The sequence below is a fragment of the Macrosteles quadrilineatus genome, unplaced genomic scaffold, assembly GCF_028750875.1.
Source record: "Macrosteles quadrilineatus isolate MER2022 unplaced genomic scaffold, UCM_ALF_1.0 Scaffold_9__3_contigs__length_116548681, whole genome shotgun sequence".
In the NCBI taxonomy this organism is placed as follows: domain Eukaryota; kingdom Metazoa; phylum Arthropoda; class Insecta; order Hemiptera; family Cicadellidae; genus Macrosteles; species Macrosteles quadrilineatus.
Genome location: NW_026542602.1, coordinates 99,997,337 through 100,018,485, shown reverse-complemented (window position 1 = coordinate 100,018,485; position 21,149 = coordinate 99,997,337). Strand labels below are relative to the sequence as shown.

General features: G+C 35.1%; 1 protein-coding gene across 1 annotated transcript; it reads right to left on the bottom strand.

Moving 5' to 3' along the window:
* Positions 1-257: 257 nt before the first annotated feature.
* On the bottom strand, positions 258-19,957 carry LOC129002282 (protein disulfide-isomerase-like). Its single transcript, XM_054429968.1, has 10 exons — positions 19,691-19,957; positions 16,780-16,977; positions 11,489-11,622; positions 7,075-7,212; positions 6,341-6,571; positions 5,430-5,630; positions 4,757-4,927; positions 2,614-2,742; positions 1,888-1,971; positions 258-1,198 (listed from the first exon to the last, which is right to left on the bottom strand). Exons 1-10 carry the CDS (start codon positions 19,836-19,838, stop codon positions 1,142-1,144), a joined length of 1,491 nt encoding a protein of 496 aa, XP_054285943.1. The 5' UTR covers positions 19,839-19,957; the 3' UTR covers positions 258-1,141.
* Positions 19,958-21,149: the final 1,192 nt, after the last annotated feature.

Below are 21,149 nucleotides of genomic sequence, written 5' to 3'. Positions count from 1 at the left end.
ACCATGGAACCTAATAGTAGGGTATATTATGTAGGTTGGTCTACAATAGTGTATGTTAAAAGTGCACCAATGTCCAATACCACCACTAATATCTAGATATTAAATTTGAAATACTAAACTCCATATATTACTTTCTTTTATTCTTTATATCTTTACCAATTAAACTTGAATGAGTAAAGACTAGCCTGATTATAATTAGTACTACTATTGTATACTACAACATTCTACGGGTTTTCTGAAAGTAAAACAATCAGAACTTAATTAAAAAAAGATTTTATTTCAGAAATTATTTGGATACAGCATCACAGTTTTTGATGTATTTAAGTTATTAACAAAACCATAAACTATTTATAACAGTAAAACAGATCTCGAAATCTTTATGGCATTAACATTATTACAGAATATAATCCAAAACATTAATTATACTGAAATACAAAACTATAAATTAATAAGTAAAAAATATTCTACTCAATCGAAATGCACCATCTTGAGTAGAGGTCTGTAGGAATGAAATTGTACAGTAACGAAACATGCAATTATCAACTTCACGAGTAAAATAATCTTAAAATATATTTTTCTGCGGAAGACAATTAGGAATAAATACAACACCCTGCTAAGTGTTACAAAACAGTGGGACATTCATAAGAAAACCATGCGTAAACTACAAAAACTAAAAATCAAGAATCTCAATTCTTCCAAGCAGGTACAAATAATTCGTGATGTCACTCAAATTTGTACTACATAAATAACCGACCTTTTAGATCACACAAAACAAAATAAACCTACAGACCTCTTCGAACCGATCACCCTGGTCTAGTTAACTTGTGCTTTTTACAAAATTAGAAGTGTACCAAGACAAACGCTCACACACCCACACGATAAAAATAGTTTGGAGTACAATTATAACTGTATGAAAAAATATAATTTTTAAAAATTCACGGTTATCCTAAACATTGGAATGAATTATTTGGAACTATGGAGTATCCTGTACATCCTTCTCGGAACGATCGTTCGTTGCAACCGAAACTAAATGTTGGGAGTCATCCGTCACTCTCGAGTCCAAATTTAACACAACCACAACAACGTTCTGTAAGTTTATGTACAAGTATGTTTAGTCTCAGGCAGTCGCTGGCAGAGCTGCTTACAGCTCGTCCTTCTTGGGAAGGTCGTCGTCTTCATCCTCCTCCTCAGCCTCAGCCTGGAACAACATTACATTTTTTACTAACAGCACATTACAGTAGAACCTTTAGAATCCAACTGTTTTTCGCTAAAATTTGTGCCTACCAACCTTGCAAAGTCTCAACACAACTCACTAGATGTTCATCATTACAATAATTGTAGCATTACAATGTAATTTTAGTTTTCCAAAATGTGTGATAATATTAGAAGTTAATACATCTCACTCAATAATTTTATGGTTTATCTGATTACTAAAGCCTTTGGAATAGCATATTACAAATAAATGTCATCCTTTTTTAATCCAATTTCCACTCCGAATAGATCTAATGCAGCAAGACAAAGTTAAGTTACAATACACAGTTAACAGAGGACATGAAATATCTAAACCGAAGCCATAAAGACATTCTGATATGAACAACAAACAAGGGTGCATATTGTGAACATAGAAAAATGACTTTTATAAATTAATGGCACAGCTTATTGTAAAAATACTTAATTGTCAATATTTGATCTACTATTGCCCACAGTATGGATGACAGTAATAAAACAAAATAGTTAGGTTTACGTTTACATAGACGCATATCATCTGTACATCAACTGTAATAGGATTGACGCCATAAGCTATGACCTATTATTTATTTGTGGTAATTGTAAAATCAAATCCTTGAATCTATATGTTAGTTGAAGGTAAGCAGTAATGATAGTTACCTGGCCTGGAGCACCCTCCGCTCCACCACTGTTGATGAAAGCAGTCAGTCCCTTTAATGTTCTCTCTCCACTGTACTCAATAGCCTGTGAACAAACACAAACTCTCAGTAGATGTAGAACATGTAGTTAGAAACATGTAACACGCTACGTGAACATAGCATTGGCATTGGCCTTGTAATTTCTATATTGTCTGACAATGAAAAATGGAACGAGCTTGGCTTTTACTAGTCAATAGTGAAACAGCAGTCAGTTTTATGCAATAAAAATTCAACAATTAAATTCACTAAAATCTGTTGACAAATATTTGTTTTAAGTCTAAATGCTATCCGGTCAAGGTGAGGAAGCAGGAGGACTTCATTTTCTACTTTGTCAGATATTAGGTGGATATTTATTTACTCATGGTTGGTTTCAACAGCCGCTTAGGCATGACTCAGGTGCTCACACATGCAAGCTGCTTTGTAATCAAAAGTGTTCGTCTAGCACTGTTGATTTTTTATTCCTTTTATTGTTCAGTCACAATACTGTAGTTTACTAACATTGCAGATATGTTGTGTGGTTTTAATACACAACTGTTCAAAGCTTCTGACAGTTCCTGAAAAGGTTAACCAGAGGGAGTCCATTGTAAATTTAAATTATCTTCGACACAGCTAACGACGCTTAAAAATCAAACCTACTACAAATTGAAACACTTTAAAATTAATCTGTTTGATTAAAGTCAAAACTTACCTTATTGTCTCCCTTGGTGTACAGCTTGAGTGTGGGGAAGCTGGTGATCTTGGTGTGCTCAAGCTCGTTGGCCGTGGAGTCAATCTTGGCAATCACAACATCGTCTCTGCTCTCAAACTCTTTTCCCAACTGAAAAATTGAAGAAAAACACAAATATAAATTTATCCAACAAGATATTTTTCTACTTTGGAAGTAGATATTTTTATAAATCAAAAATCAAATCAAATCATGTTTATTAGCACATAAACGTACAGGGTAACTAGTGTAATATTCATTTTACTAGTTAACTCTTCTAGTAACATGTAGATATTCGATGTCGATATTAATTTTATTCGTTAACTATTCTAGTACTGTCCGCGAGAGTAAAGAAGTCCCTTGAGCCAGAGCAATATGCAGCTATGTTTGGAGGGTATTGCGCACTATTTGCAGGCGCTAAGCATCTGAGCGCCTCGCCTCGATGTCTGTCTGTAAACAACTGTTGTAAACATAATTACTCATATCTTTGTTTTGGTAAGTGGATTATCATCATATGGTCACGTCATTTGATTCATAGTGCGGTCTCGTGTGTTCGCGTAGTGAGTTCGTTTTGTTTTGGAAGGTCCTTGAAGCTATGGATTTAAGAAAACGTGGTGCTACTATACATAGTGAAGAGAGGAAATAAATAAACAACTTAAATAATAAGCTGTTTATTGATGAATGCTATTTAAACTGCTGTACTAGTGTACTTATATTACGTACCGGTAATATACATTCACCGTAAGTATATTCATGGATCAACTAATTATTTGGGATTAATGCTTTCAAACTTGGAGTTAAAAAGGATTTTATTGTACTGTATTGTACTTTATTGGTATTATTATATTTAACTAAACAAAAATTATAAAGTAGAAAGGTTATTAATTTGCCTTAGTAACACTAGAAAATGGGTTTCCTTCGACTATGCAAAAAAATATTATGACATAGATTTATAAAAATCAAACAGATATTACATACAAAAATTAAGCCTAACAACTAGCAGAGCAGAGTGAAGACGGCTCTAATTGTCGCGCGAAACGTTCAAGCGTAACGCCTTCAAACTACGAATAGGCCGGAGCCCAGGGGACTTCTTTACTCTCGCGAACAGTAACAGGTGGAGCGTGTGGGGTGAGAAATCTCGATCCACGGAACCGGCACAAATGGGACGGGGAAGGAATCTTCCTTCCATGCCAACAGCCTTGCTTCAGTGTGAGCTCAGCCTCGCACGGGACACGTAGTGTCTGATTGCCGCTTAATTTGCAAATTTTATACTTCAAACCAGTAAAATTCGTTTTCAGATCTGATTATTTTATCGGTGGTGGGGACTTTCCAAATTTAGTGTAGTGTGGGATTTTGGAATTAGTGAAATAGAATAGAATAATGATGGTTACTGTACTGAAGCATTGTGGAAGGAACCTAACCTCATAATTGTGTTTGACACCTTTGGTGCGATATTTTTATGGTACACCCAGGTTTTTTACCCTTGCTTTTTCCCTCCGGCCTGCTAGCAGTTTTGTTTAGTGCTCATCTGTCAGGTTCTTGTAAGACAACGTCCACATTGACTGGACCGTATTAGGCTTACATGCTACAATATGCCTCTCATTTGGATGAAACTAAATTTAAAAGTTTTTGCGGACTCAACTAGCAGCGCATTAGCTGTTCCCACCACCGGTCATGGCTGGCCATCACGCAACCACACTAAACATGTTGCAAGTTCAGTTCACTCCAATCTTCAGCTTTTAACTGACATTCCTCTACAACCTACTTGGGTCATCTACAATCTACAATCACTTTATTGTAGACCGAATAGTCCTATATTAGGAGGAAATATCAGTGTTATGTTTTTAGACCTTTTATTGGGTATGTATCAGCATATAGATCTAATTTTCTTAGCTATGAACTCCATCTCTTTTGAAATTAATTCCACATAATGAAAGCTAAAAAGCTGGGATGGGTGCCCAAACGTTTCTTTCTTTAATATTCTTAAGTTTATTCCTATTTCTTCACAATTTAAAATAAACAGTTGTTGTAAAGGGCTGTCTAAGTAATTAAGGTGAATGATAAGTTGAAGGTGATTCTTTCCTCTTTGGGATTAACCCCTTAGTCATAGTTGTAATGTACCACTTACATCATCGTAGATGGGAGAGAGCTGCTTGCAGTGTCCACACCAAGGAGCATAGAACTCTACCAAGACCAGCTTGTCCTTGTTGAACACAATCTCGTCAAAGTTGGTGGCGACCAGGGTCTTGACAGGCTTGGCGTCCCAGTCATCAGGCAGATCCTGGCTGAGCAGATGTTGCTGCAACAAACAAACAATTGTCACCCCTAAATTCAGATACTTATACCAGTACTACTACAGGACAAAAATATGAAAAAAATCAACCAAACTTGATATGCTAAAAATATTTTACATTTTACTTAATTATAGGCATAACATATACTCTGATTTGTGGAAAAAATAATCAATACATTTTTAGCTATAGAGCCTAATTTTGTTCAGTCTAAATTGTATGCTTTAAATAACTTTGGTCCTATCAGAAATCTGATTGAACTCATTTATGATGTTATTAGGTTGTTTTGTTCCCTCTAATGGACTCATTAGGACATTCTTCCAAATTGTTTGTTGTAGCCTCAACTGCCTAATAAGTCTGATCTATACAAGTCTATATGATAATGTGGGAATCAGAAAATATTCAAATTAATCCATCTTAATGCTACACTTTAAGTTTTAAACAACTCAACTTAAAAATGAATCATATAATCCCTAAATTTTTGGATTCTAGTCACATGTCTCAACCAACCTTGAGTTTTCCTTCAAGGAAGTCTTGTACAAAGCTCTTAATGTTGTCAGACTCCAGTTCCGCATTGGCAGGTTTGTACTTGGCCATGTCTTCTTCCAACTTGATGATTCTCATTGAGGGAACCTCGTCCTTCTTCATGCCGAAGAACTCAAGGATTCTTCCATGGTCTTCCTCATCAGCGTTGATGGAAACAAACAGGATCTGCAAATGGAAAAAGTGTAGTAAAAAGTGCAAAATAACTTATGTACCTGTTGCTCGGAATCAAACACTTGTCAAGTATGAATGGTGACGGTATAGGCCTAAATAATGGCAAAGAACTTTACCCTTGTGGCAGCACAGGGAAAAATGAGAGACATTCCGGTCAGCTTTCTCCTTGTCAAAATGCTTCGCTGTCAGGCAACATAGGTCAGTGCCAGAGGGCTAATTGTAAAATAAAAGTCATCTCGGGATAGTGTCAGGGCGCATTTGTAGCCCAATAGATAAGGTTGCTCAGATGCTGACTGCCACTGTTTTATTGCTGATGATGCAGTTCTATTATGCGGCCACTGCATTTTGGTTGCGGTTGTTTTCACAATGACACAGCCCTGCTACGTTTTATTGCCCGTCTAGAGGCATTTTCGAGGAAAAAATGCAATACACTTTAAACTGTTACCAAACTAAAATATTTTAATTGTAAATTGTAATGATGTAACATATCAAATAGGCCTTTACCAAACTAAGACTTCATGAAGTTGCAATGCAATAAGTTAGCCTATACCTTAGCCAAATAGACTCTATATTTCCTTGCAAAAAATGTTTGGTTATTTGAACCTTCCTTAAGATATTTAGAATGGAGATAGTAATGAACTCAACTTGTGTTTCTAAATGCCAAAAACCTAAATGAATGATCAGGCTACATAACAGCCAAGTACCTGGTCTCTGAAGGGCGCGGCCACATTCTTGGCGTTGACGAGCAGGTCCTCGTAGTGTCCAGCAGCCTTGCTGAGGAACAACAACAGGTGGCTCTTGATGTCTCCGCCAAAGATCTTCTGGGCCGTGTCATGGTTGAACTCTACCACCAGAGGCAAGGACTCTGTCTGTACAAACTTCTTGACAGCGTCCACCTCAGCCTTGCCTTCGTACACTGACTTGCCATCATCAAACTGAAACAAAAACACAAGAGGTCAAGACAATGTCAGCTTATTGCTCTTTCATAAATGAACCAAATCTAAAACGAATTAGTAGAAAATAAGACGGATCAATTTTGACCTCGACAAGTTTGTTTTACAGTAGACTCTGGGCTATCCTATCTTGCATCAAACTCTACCTGCATATGATCAAATACCATAAAATCAAACACATGTGATAATGCTGTACACCGTAGCTGGTATCATATACCAAAAAGTTATTTAAATTGCACACGTATGATCCTTCCAAGACTCAAGTCAAGGAATTTCAATTTTGCAGTTAATATTGTCATTCACAAGTTCTTGATTTTATTCTGCTGCTTATCTATTGAAATGGTTTAATCAACGGCCATCAAATTAAAAAATAACACCTCTGATGCTACTTGATTTTACTGAACTTTAATTGATACTATATGTGACAAAATGCTGATAAGAAATCCAGGGTCACAACACATTGGTAGGATATTCAAGAAGATTACCTTCTTGAACAGGACAATTTGTTCATCCTCGATGCCGTGCTCCTTTGCAAAGTCTGCGTTGGAGGTGATGGCAAACACATAGTCGTCCAATGCGTCAGCCACTCCGTTGAAAGCCTTGGCCAAGTCTGAGCTGTCATCCTGTCAAGACAATACAAATTAATTCTTCGCACAATATTAGTTAAATTATCAACTTGAGCCGGGTTTTCCTAGGTGCGGAATGTGGAATAGCAATTTAACATAGCATTTCGTTGCGTTTTTTAGGAAAACAGTATCATCAAATTACCTGAGACAAGAGGCTCTCCGCGTTTCGCACCTAGAAAAAACCGGCTTTAGATTGTGCATTATTTAAAAGTGTGTTAGTAGGTTTAAAATATGAGTGTTAGTTAATTCTACAAAGAATTTGTTAATCGTAAACGTCCAACATGTACGTTATTTCATGGTTCACTAACCTGACTGAGAGAGCCTTTACCTACAAACATGATTTAATTTTTAAGATAGGACAATTTCCAAAGTTGCAGTGACTATAGTTAATTCTATAAAGAATTTGTTAATCGTAAACGTCCAACATGTACGTTATTTCATGGTTCACTAACCTGACTGAGAGAGCCTTTACCTACAAACATGATTTAATTTTTAAGATAGGACAATTTCCAAAGTTGCAGTGACTATGTACAGCTATGTAGACTAATGAATTTTACTTCAAATTAGGCCTACATTGACTCAGTTTCATGCAGATATATATATACAAAGAGCGGTTTCCATGAAATTAAGATGATTTTTAACAATTTTAGTAACACTGAACCACATTCCCGTCAATATTTTTAAAAACTACCTGTCAAATTTGTACAATGGCTTCCAAATCCTAAAACTATCAACAGTGGTCTTTCTTTCTTTTTTTTTAAATAACTCTACTGGCCTTCTGGCCTTGTATTTAGAAATGAATAAGGATTCTTAAAATAGAAAATGAGGAAATTTTCATGACTGTACTTTGTTTGGTTTAGCCTTCAACACATCTGGCTTGGCAATGTGCCATTTATCATTGCTTTGTGATACAATTAAAGGAAACATTTGTAAATGTAAAGGAATCCTTGTTTATGTTGTTAGTGGTTAAAGTATAAAAAGCAGAATTTTCAGTTACAAAATTCATGACATTAATTTTAAAAATCCACAGAATAAAAAATAAAAAAAATTTTGCTTGAAAGCTAAATATATTTTAACTCAAAAGAATTATTTTGAATCTATAGCTTTCAAATAGGCCTATGTATTTAGTACTATATAGGCAGAAAAAATTGTGTAGCCTATCACTTTAAGTATTTAATGTGTGATTCACTTTACAAATACCTAACCAATCAGTCACAACAAAACACTAACAATAATGAAGCAAATCATTATTTTCATAATTTTATTGCAAATTATACAGTTTGTAATTTAAAATTCTTCATTATATTTGGAATTAATTGATAGAATGTTTCCATAAACTTTACACTGTGTAACAAAGTAACAAAAGAATGTTATTTCTGTGTCAAATAACAACCCAAATTTTGAAATTTAAATATTCCAATGGATATTTTAATTTTACTGGATCTTCCAACTTTTCTGCCTCAGAATAGGAATTCAGATTTGAACTTCTTCTGGCTATAAATTAAAATGAGCTATTAGTAAAATAACTAGCAATAAATATACAGGATATTTGTTAGAAATTGTGTATAAATATACTAATACTGTTCAACTCGGGCCCTGAATTGGAATCGAGTCTTTTAAATGTTACGGATGTACTGTAAAACATGGCTTGTAAGCATATTAATGTTCACCCATGATTTATGTAAAAATTGGAAAGTTATTAAAAAGTCCTTTAAAATGTTCAAAGTATCAAAGTTCAGTATATAATGTCAATGTCCAGTTTTTTTTTTATTTGTTGTGAACAATTTACAAAAGAAAAGTGTATAAAATTAAGCGTTTTTATATTAAACTTTTTTATTTATATCACACAACATTCTGCCTAATCTAAACATCTAAACATAATGTTTGAATCCCCAGTATTTGATTATTACTTAAGTTTTCTTTTTTTATTTAACTCAGTAAACTACTGTACATTTTAATACCCCCGCCGCAGAAAACCTGCAGACTAAGCGAATTTCCATTAGCCTGATAGGATTTACACTAAAATGCCTCCTTATAAATATCATATTTATTCCCTATTGAAATAGAATTAGTTTAACGAGTACGGTACTTAGGTTTGCTGCAACAGGGAGGGTAAAAAGGTGTTTTTTTTATGTTAATAGTTTAGTAAGAAATTAATATATTTTCCAAATTCGATCAACATATGTTCATAAACAAGTAAACTACAACAGTTGACTTATTCTCCATAAGAATAACATGGGGATTTTAAATTTACAGTTTTTTTGGAATTTTCTCCGTAACCGTTAGGCGCACAATAACGCTTCAATATACTAAATTATTTGGTTTTTTATGCTCTACGAAATGGTGTGAAAAGAAATTGTAAATTTTGTGTTTTTAGGGTAAAAAATGGAAAAACCCTATTTTTACCCCATAAAACAACCCATAAACCCCGGTTCCCATAGTCCGATCATGCTGGATCGCGAACTCGTTTGAATAAATGTAGGTTTACACATTTGTACCAAATTTCATCAAAATCGGATCATTATTGCTCGAGTTATCGTGCTAACGGACACATAAATATATATATATGAATTTGAACGAATGGTGTTTATGGCCTCTAGGGACCTCAAAACGAAAAAATAAATCGGTCCCGGGTCCAGGTCTTACATGAGTACTACGGTAATAGCTTATTCCCTATATGGGAAATTAGCTAAAATGGTGAAAACATTGAAAAACTAGGATTTGCAAATATTTTATGCAGGCAGTTCTAAGTAAATATCGTGATTGTACTTTTATAAATAGAACAAAACATTTACAAGTGCCAAAGTATCCAATACAGCTTGTAGCCAAATGACAGTCAAGTGACACCCAATTCCCACTTCACATTCAAACAATAATGACCAACAACCAGGTTCAGTTGAAACAGTGTACAAATAGGCCTAAGTTGATCTACGAACGAATATTTATTTGTCAACCTACCAATAGTTTGTTGCATGTAGTACCCTACAGAGCTGTTAATGAAATTTGAGGGAAATATCATTTTTATTCATAAGTTGAAGCTATACAACTAAAAACAATAAATGAATGTATACCGGTACGATCAATCAGAATACGTTACTTGTACAAAGAAAAAAAGATACTTGAGTTCAGTACAAAAATAAATTTTTTGTAGAAATCAGAAATCACACACATTTTACAGACGGTGTTTTAGGCTTAGGCCAATAGAAATCTCAATGTGAAAAGTTGTAACAATCCTACAAAAAAAACATTATTATTCAAATTTTTAGCCCTAAAACAAATTTACTAAGAAATTGTAAATCTTTGAAAAATTATTCCCTCAAAAAATGTTTTCCAAAGTTCTCAATATTCTCGACCCTGACCCATGAATAAAAGTTCAGTGAATTCAATTGTAGTTGACTTTGAACTCCAGACGGTTTCCCAAGGTAACATAATTTACAGGTTTGAACATGGTGGCGGCATTCACCGCTTATCTGTAAAGCAAATATACTTGTTCTCACAGAAGATGGCGGCAATCAGGACATATCAAGACAGAGCAATAAATAGTCTGATAACTGATAACACTAGTTTCCTCTGTACAAAAGATATTCTGAGTAATGAAGTTTATTTCATGTATCGCTCCACGTTAAATAATGTTTCCTTGTTATATCTTTGATTATATTACAATGAATGGAACTAGGAAACTGATACAGTGGAAACAATATATTTGACTGGAATAAAAAAAAAGGGCCCACCTTATGAAATCCTACTATGGGAGCTATTGAGGGTAACGCAGGTTTGAAATTAAGACATAAAATCTTTTACCACTATTCACATCCCTATCAACAACTCTTAGTTTAGGGATCTTTTCAAAAATAAATATTTTAACTACCAACTCAAACTTGGAACAACTTGAAAATACTTACCTAATAGAAATAATTGTCCAGGAAAATATTGAACATTTCAAAAAATATATCTTATCAACCCAATAAGATGTTTAAATACAATTAAAGTTTTCAAAATCTTCAAATATATGACTTATTGTAAAGCAAAAGTTTTTAGCATCATTTATCCCTGAGACACACTCCATGATCAACATTGCATAACAACCAAACACTTGATTGTAAGAAATCAAATATTTGTCTGTACTCAAACATTCAATCATTTATCTTTTGCTCTGTTTAAATATCACTTTTCCTTTGAGACACATAATATAATGTAGCAAAATCGCTACTCGTTTCAGGAAATCAACGTTTCCTAATATAACAGACAAAATGGGCTTGTTAACAAGGATTACCTTGAAGAATCCAACGATAGTGACATCAGCGCTGTCAACGAAAGCCTTAGCATCTTCCAGGCTCTCAATGACCTTGGCTGGTGGTCCAGTCTTCTTAGTCAGCCATGACACAATGTCGTTGGCAGAACGTCCTCCTACAACAAATAATCAATTTGTGCAGTAACATGTTATGTTTAAAATCACATTGAGGAATCTCTCACATGAGATGGATTCTCTAGAAGATATTCTTGTAGGCATTGCTCACGGCTATAAACATAACTGAAAGAAAGGCCTGAAAGCTCATGTGTGGAAGCCCAACAGAAGAATTATACAATTCAATTAAAACCCCAGAAGAAACTAATTCTGAGCCAACAAAAGGGGAAATCAGCAAACTAATAGGGCTGTTAACAGGACATCACTCCAATAAGGAAGCACAGAACATTTTGTACAACGGGCCCAGCTCTAGTCTGAAGAAGGTTGCATTTCCTAGAAAAGGCGACCACGAGGCTGAAGGAAAAAATAAAAAAATAAATGAGTGTTTCTACAGTTGTTAGGATTCACCAAGAGCCTAAGGTTGATGGACTAAGTCGAGAGGTGATACACCTCAAGGCCAAAAGACCAAAGTAGCATGACCTAACTAGTAAAATAATCATGGTAACATTCAAGCATATTCTTTAACATAGTTCAAATACATCATTATCAACAATGTTTATTCTATGGTTGTAATCAGCATTTCTTTATTAACACATTGATAAGTTAAACAGTGAAAAACAGATTTACACAACAAAAATTTAAGTTACTGACGTCTTCTTCAACCATCTAAATTTTTTTTTATAAAATGAGAAAAATTAAAATTATAAAATATTTTTAGAAACTAATACAATTTAGGATATTACCATATTTATGGACAGCCTCTCAACCTTCAACGTCTTTAATTTCAATAAACTATTTTTAGCCAGCACAAATAAATACAAAATGGCCTACAGGTATTGTTAACAATTAGGCGTACTACATTTTACAATTTATTAATTTAAGTAATTTTTAACAACCTTTTATTTAAAGTATCTAACTAGACATTAAGCTAGCGCGATGAGTATTGTAACGAGTATGAATGTGGTATGAGTTGCAATAATGAGTTGTATAATGGGGACACATCAACACCATGTCGTAAAACATGGCAGAGTACACCTGCACAGGTGTTAATATCCACACCACATGTGCAGAACACAAATAGAACATAACTGACAACAAACTTGTAATGTTACATACATACTAGTATCTCGCATTCGTAAATGTAGTTACATGTATTAAGCTTACACAGAAATGTTAAATTGAATTCATTTTTGAAAACTTTTTGTAGCCTACCTGGTGCTATTCTAATTTCGAGTATGAAGTGGTGTAGCTAATCACAATCACAGTTTTAGAATAGCAAAATCAAGTTACTTATGTTCATCTACATTGTAGGGCCTACTATAAATATAAGACAATGATTAATCGTCACACCACTAGTAATTAACTACACCTATAGAGCCCTAGGCGTTATTTGTAATCATGAGCGCCTTGAAATCGCAGCAAACCTGCAGACTAGGCAAATTTCCATTTACCTGGCTGGATAAATATCCCCTCAAAATATTCCCTTAAAATTGTCAGATTCATTTCCAATTTAAATACATGAATTTTAATCAGTATTTAAGTGAAAAATCAGTTGCTACGGGGAACAATAATAATGTGTGGGATTTTAACCCATTGGGGAAGGAATTAATCCGCTACCTGCAGCACCCTCTAACCTAAAACTATCGTACTGTGCTACTACTACTTGTTGCCTATTTAATATTTTTCAGTAATTATATAATGTTTGTTAAAGGGTATGTTGGTATATATTTTTTTTATTTCAATGATTTCTATTTCATTATCAAACAATTTTTTGTAACTTAATAAGTTTTACTCTCATGGTTTTTCCAACAATTATGATGTTTCAAAATATCGTTAATATGACGACCTATCAATTAATTGATTCCACAGCTGAAACTGCATTGATGTATAGTATTATATATATATACGAAAAATCGTGCCCACCCTTAAGCACATGAGACAATGTGAGATTGCTTTTCCATATTACCATTGCTCGGTACATTTATTTAAATGTCCCAAATAATCCCAAATAATAGATAAAAAATGCACTTTTCAAGATACCTGGATAATACTGAAGAACCAATAGAAATTGATGGCCATACATTTGAAAAAGTCAACAGTTTTAAATACCTAGGAGTAATTATATCCAACCAAAATACTGATGAACTAGAAATCCAAAGCCGAATAAATTCAGCAAATAAATGTTTTCATGCTTGCAATAAATTACTTTCATCAAAATCTTTGTCCCGGAAAACAAAAATCAGGCTGTACAAAACAATAATTTGCCCAGTTCTCCTATATGGATCAGAAACCTGGAAATTAAATAAAAGAGATGAAAAGAAACTAATAGTATTCGAAAATAAAATTTTAAGGAAGATTTTTGGACCAATATTCGAGCTAGGAGAATGGAGAATAAGACACAATAGGGAATTAAGGCAACTGTATAATAGCACAGATGTAATTGGAGAAATCAAGTGCCGAAGAATCAGATGGGCTGGTCATATATTAAGAAGAGATGAAGATTGTAGACTGGGAAGAGTTTTAAAGGGAAACACTACAGGAAGACAACCCCGGGGAAGACCTAAGCAGAGGTGGTGGAAGCAAGTGCAAGAAGATTTGGAGAGAATTGGGGCAACGGAGGATGATGCGAAAGACCGGTTAACTTGGCAAAGATTTGTTGGTGCGGCCAAATATCACCTCCGATATAAATGGCCCTGGGAGTAAGAGTAAGTAAGTAAGTAATAGATAAAAAAATCATCAATAAAAAGTCGCTCATTGGAATTCTAGAGTTTTCTCGGTTTTCTTTATTTCACCATCCATCATTTTCTACACCTCTTCAAACTGATTGGGCGTTAATCTAAAGTATGTTGAGAATCTGTCTTCATCTTGCTCCAGATCGTTCATTAGGTGATGGAATTCACAAAATCGCTACCGCTTGCTGTTAATCGGATAAACCCACTTTCTCATTTTTGATAATGAGTACAATAGTTCAACCTCGTCGTCACTATCATCACTACTGTACTTGAATCAAGCCACGGAACAGAAAATCCGGGTTGACACCATGGGACAGAAGGCTCAGACATTTTGCACACCTTCACTGAGTTGTAAGAGGAAGTATGTTTAATCTATGATTGTAGTAGGAATGGCCAACTTCCCTATGCGCATGCGCGAATGAGTGGACGTTTGAAACGTAGCTCGCAATGTGAAGGGGACACGTAGCATCCATCCGAATCATTTCATCCGTCCGCGGACAAAATTATCGTCCGTGGACGCCAGTGTGAAACCACCTTAAGACCAAGGTCCTAGGCCCGGGGCCGATTTACTTTTTCATTTTGATGTCATCATAGGCCAAAAACACTATTCGTTCAAATTGTTATAAGCCTATAATAACTTCTTGATCAGCATTGTACGTGTTATTAAATTTACGGACAGTAAATAAAAGAAACGTCTTATAACACTTAAAACATATATTTATGCTCATACTGTTACTCACAAGACGGTAAATATACAAAAAAGATGGTAAGTGGTGATCGATTTCAATTGGACACTCCAATCATCATCAGACCCAATAGGCGAATGATTGAACATTACCACTTACCATCTTTTTTGTATATTTACCGTCTTGTGAGTAACAGTATAAGCGTAAATATATGTTTTAAGTGTTATAAGACGTTTCTTTTATTTACTTTCCATAAGCCTATAATGTATATAATATCACACCTACGGTAACTGGCCTAGCTACTTCTCTATAGGGAAACTACATGGGAACATTAACATGACATGGAAAATCAAATCACCATAAAAAATCAAAATTAAAAAAAAAATTAAAACACCTGGAGATACCATCGATTTAACACCTAAGTTAAAAACCAAATTTCATAAAAACTGGTCTGGTCTGTAGCTCTGCACACATCCACACACACAGATCACTTCGAAAATCACTTTTTTGGGTTTGGGGGGGGGGGGGTGGGTTAAAACAGATATATATCCACTCTTAATTTTTGACAAAAAAATACTTTCTCCTTATAGGCTACTATGTATATGGAGAGAAAGTAAAAATGTAGGCCTATGACTAACCTTCTTGCAAGCAGCGGGAGATTTAATAATTTTTAACATTTTCTAAACACACAGCTAACAAGTAGAAATTGCTACAGAGATGCAAAAGGCCCAATTCTGTTCACAAATGATGCAAGTAAGTGGAATGTTGTCTCGTGCAGCTTAGAGGCAAACTCCAGAGGTTTACTATATATGTTCAAATTTATTTAAAAAACACTTTTGTAACACAATGAAACAAAAAACATTCAATGGCTTCAAAATACTACAGTAGTAGTCACTTTAGAAGGTGCTTGAGAGTCCACACTACAACAATGATATAGCCTATGCCTACTTACTTCCACACACTTCAAGGGGGTGTTAAAATATATTCAAGTCCCTGAAAATGGGTGTCTTCCCATACAAATGCAAAATTAGCTTGAGATCTTACAAAAATTTAACACAGGAAGTTGCAAGCATCAGAAATAGGCCTAAGGCTGATAACTTAGTGAAAAATGCAATAACAAATACTACAAAATCAGAGATTTTTTGTTCTGTGTGCACAAGTGTTGAATTAACAAAACCACATGAGTTACTGGTTTATAAAAAGTGGGAATAAATCATGGTACTGTAGTGGTAGGTTTTTAAATTCTAAGGGCCTAGCCTAAAGTGCTTTTTTGTTTGATAAACTTACAAAGATTTAAGCATTTTAGTAATTATATTTAGGGTTTTAAAATGTTATCATTTTTATTGTTTGAGATGACAAAACTCAATAATAGTTATAAAATAGGTGGCCATGGGATTCAATATCTTGATATCACCTGAAACTACAATTCACCTGAAAATTTTCCAAAGGCACAGACAAAACTAACTAAAATCATTTTAAACTTGTGTCTTCCAAATAAAAATTCAAGGGTTGTTATTTAGGTAGGTAGCTTATCGGATTTCCCCTCCTTACTCTGAAAATAGCAGGACCGTTAAATTGAATAAGTTAATGGGAAACCAAACTAGCCTAAATCGAACATAAGTTACTGTGTCTCCATTAAGAAATGTTCAAGTAGGTCTACTTTAGGTAGGTTGGCATAATTTAAAACCCAAAGCCTAAGGTTTTACTAATTTATAAAAAATAATCACGCAAGCTTACTTACCGCTGTATGGGACAGGGTTGCTATTCTTGAAGAACTTGAGAGTTGGATAACCTCTCACTCCATGCTCTTCGGACAGTTCAGGCTCTTGGGTGGCGTCAACCTTGGCTAGTCTTATCGGTGAACCAGCCTTCTTCAAGCTTTCAGCAGCTTTGACGTACTCGGGGGCCAGTGCTTTACAGTGACCACACCATGGTGCATCTACAAATACACATTTTGAAAATCAAGTCAGCCTGTCTACTAAAATGTAGGTAAGCTAATCTGATAGAGGGATTAACAAACAATATTTTGTACAGTTAAGTTAGGCCTAGTCTATGGATCAATTATATATATATATATAGATCAATTATAGCCTAGAACACTGTTCTAAACTAACCTAACCAAACTTGCTGTAACTTAACATTTCGAAATTCAATCTTAGGCTATGACAGAAAAAAAGGCAATCAATATTTTCATTCGATATTAGGGGAAGAAGTCAAGACTAAATGAGGGGAGTTAAGCAACAGTTCAGCCATAGTAGATGAAGTAAAAGGATAAATGTCATTGGTGTCAACCGAGTGATCAATTCAAATGCAACTATAAGCCTAGGTTAAAAAATGTACCTAGGCTATCAACCCAATCTGTATAATATACATATTATAGATCTCTGACGTTTCTGGGGCCTAAGTTTTAGTGATTCTCATACCCACTGAGGGATATCTTGATAAGCCTGTTGGGCCTAATGACAATAGAGCCGTGTTTAAACACAAAGCCAGTTAAGTTAGCCTCAGGTACCGGTAACCGTAAGTTAAACTTAGAGGCAAGTAACCTCCATGGACCGGACTCTTGTAACCGCCAGCTTAAAGCACAGAAAACGTACTACTATAACCCAGAATGCCAACCGCATGGTAAAAAGCATTAAGCGGTTTGAGAGAGCTTTGCCTGTCAATCCGTAGGCAGCGCCACCAGCGTTGCTATGCTATTGCATGGCAACGCTGGTGGCGCTGCCTACGGATTAACCGTTATCCGGAGGCCGAGGGAGTCTAAGTTACTGTACTTGTACAGCGCTTTTTACCATGCGGTTGGCATTCTGGGTTATAGTAGTACGTTTTCTGTGCTTAAAGGCACGATTAGTGTGAGGAAAACGTTCCACCAGCTTAAATGCCATACAAAAGACTTTCTATTCCCTAACTTAAAACTTTTTTTTTATTTTTTTTCAAAATCAGCAATCAGTAGTAGAACTACCTGACATTCGAGCAATATTTGAGTACAGGCCTTAAGCCTATTTAGCGTAGGCCTACTGTGTTTGCTTGGGTTTTCTTAACTTAGGTTAAGTTTTTAACTTAGTGATTGTAGCCTATATGTGATGTGGAAAGCGGGACCTCTTGTCGGGAATTTTTGATTTTGAGTTATGCTATATTTGCATTCCTTATCTAGGGTTAAGATTTTTTTTGTTAAAGTTAACTTATAGGACTTCAAAATTTTGTTATGGAAAAAAGTCATTTCATGAGAAAAACTAGGCCTAGGCCTATTGTGAAAATTTCAAATGTGCATAAAAAGTTTTTTTTATTTATAAAAAACATATTTGGTATAAAAAAAACTGATAAGTTAATGTCCTCTTTAGAGGCAATGCCAATTTTTGTCTTAAATCATGGTAACTTAGTTTTCATTTAAATAGCCTAAGTTAGGCTATTTGTTTTATCGAAGCATGTCGTAAAACTCGCACTTCAGAAAAGGGACCTCTTTTCGGCCATATGCTATTTCTCCATAAGATAAGAAAAGATACCGTAACTCTTGTAGGGACCGCAAAATTTATGAGATATTTTGTTCTCCTTAAACTGAATTTGTTGTAGGCTATTTCTCTGTAGAATGCAGGACAATCCATTTTTTGAACTTAAGTCTGTTTAAGTATAAAGTGAATAGCCTATTAGAAATTTGAGACCGCTTGTTGTTATGGCGAAATAACATTGAGTGACAAGAGGTCCCTATTCTCAGACCATGCAGAGGCTAGAAAAATGAATAATTTTGACCTATTACATCTTCAATTTGATATTTTAACCGATAACTTACTGTCCTGTTAAGTTAGGATGTTAAGTGAGGTACCTATAACAATTAGTAAAAAAAACCAAATACTTATTCAATTATTTTGACCTTACCAAAATGTTGCATTGCCGACAAGAGGCCCCTTTTTAATTTTCACATCACATTAGTTAGGCTATATTGACAATTAGCCTAAGTTAAGGCTACCTATATATTTTGACGATGCCCATTGCATTTGTACTGTACCGTGCTTAAAGGAAAATGAAATCTCATTTCATATAGCCTACAGAAGGCCTAGACTCCCTCTTAAGCGGACACCTTTTAACAGGACATCGGTTTAACCGGACTACACTAGGTAGAAGTGACATCTCTTTATCCGCATAATTTTTATCAGCACATCGGTTAACCGGACTGGATGGACAGGAAGTGGGCGGTACTGGAATACCGGTAACTGTACTCGTGAAAGATTTGAGACCAGTGTGTCTAAATACAATGCTCTCTTAATTTTAAGTCAAATACTCTAGCCTACTGTATAGAGTATGCATTTAAACGGTCTGTTTTAACGAGATTTTGAGGATGTCGGTTTAACCAGAATAACCGTTATCCGGAGGCCGAGGGAGTCTAAGTTACTGTACTTGTACTAGTAAGAACCTGTTGAGTTTTTCTGATCTAGATGTCCTAAGTCTCTAAGTTAAGTTTCTTTGTTAATTATTTCAAAGAAGCCAGTCCATGAAATCAGTTCTAAGCCTAAGTTAGGCCCTATTTGCACCACTTCAATTTTAAAATCTTTGATCACACAAAATAATTGATGGACAACTGGGCGAATCCCTTGGTATAAAATTAATAGACTAGACAACATCCTTTTAAGATAAAAAGAGAAACTAGGCCTACTTACAAAATTCCACCAGCAGAAACTCATTCTCCGAAAGGGCCTGTTGGAAATTAGCTTTAGTCAGAACTAGAACTCCTTCATCTTCTGTTATTTCTGCATAAATGTTTCCAATTAAACATAAAACAACAAGAGTAACAACCCTTAACACCATGATGATGAGATGAAGCGAACAGTTAACTACCAACGAAACGACCGCCGGCAAAAAACTCTGACGCCGAAATGGGAAGAGATGAGTGTAGCGCTGTGCTTGTCTGACAGAACGTGGCAACGACAACCACAACGTCAACTCGTGTTGAATGCTGATTGGGTTGCTATCGTAGGCCAAAGTCAAACGTGGCACTATGGGTTGCAGTGCATTAAATGGTTAATTTTTCCTGGCAAAAAAATCTAACTATGATAATTTTTATGATTTGGACTGACTTATACGTTCGATACGTTTTTACTATATATTAAGATAATTTTTAATAGTGAGCACCTCTCTAACAGACATACTTATGACTTGAGTATTAAACAATGAATGTACAGTAACAAAACAACAAGCACGGCTGCCTTGATTTCTGGTCTTAATTTTCGTTGGCGCGTATTACCATAGATTAAATATACTCACTTAAACCTCTTATCGTCTTATTTTAATATATAATATTTTGTTTGCATACGTTGAGTTTAAATTGCGTGCATACGTTTTGTGTGTTAAGTTGTTTTATTTGAGTTGTTGTTGGCTCAGTCGGTAGCGTCACGGACTTCGGGCCCAAGGCAGCGATGTCGTGGGTTCGGATCCTGGTGACTAGTGCCACTAACATTTATCAGTACATTTCACCTTCGTACTGCACCGGCTCACTCCTTGCTTTGCTGTAACACGGCCGCCTTTAACTACAGGCCGCGGCCTGGTAGAATTGGCAACATCGCAAGTGGTGTTGTTCAGTGACAGACGTCCCATAAGATAACATGGCAGACAGGTGACATCAGTTCATTAATTCGCACTTTATTGATTTAATTTTTAATTTATGAACATAAATTTATTAAAATATTGAAAATAAAACATGGGTACAGAATTGAAAGTTGAAACAATATGAATTAAAATCTATATCTGTACATTTTTAAGCGGAGTCAATATTGTCATAGTCCAGTAATCAATCTTTCGTAAATAAAAAAATACCATTAGTTGCTTTAAAAAAATCAGCTGTTACAACACCACTTGCAACGATGCCAGTTCGAAGGCCGCGGCCTGGAGTTAAAGGCGGCCGTGGCTGTAAACGTTCCAGTTCCACGTACGAGCGTAGTATATGTGGTCGGGCAAATGCAAGGTTAAAAGAGGCCGCCAACCTCTTAAAAAAAGTATTAGTTTATTTGACTTTTTCCATATGTGTCATGTTCACGGAAATAAAGCATTTCATTTCATTTAAGTGATAATTGATAATTGTGTGCCATTATTACTTATTTTGCATGCTGTATGTCCTAAAAC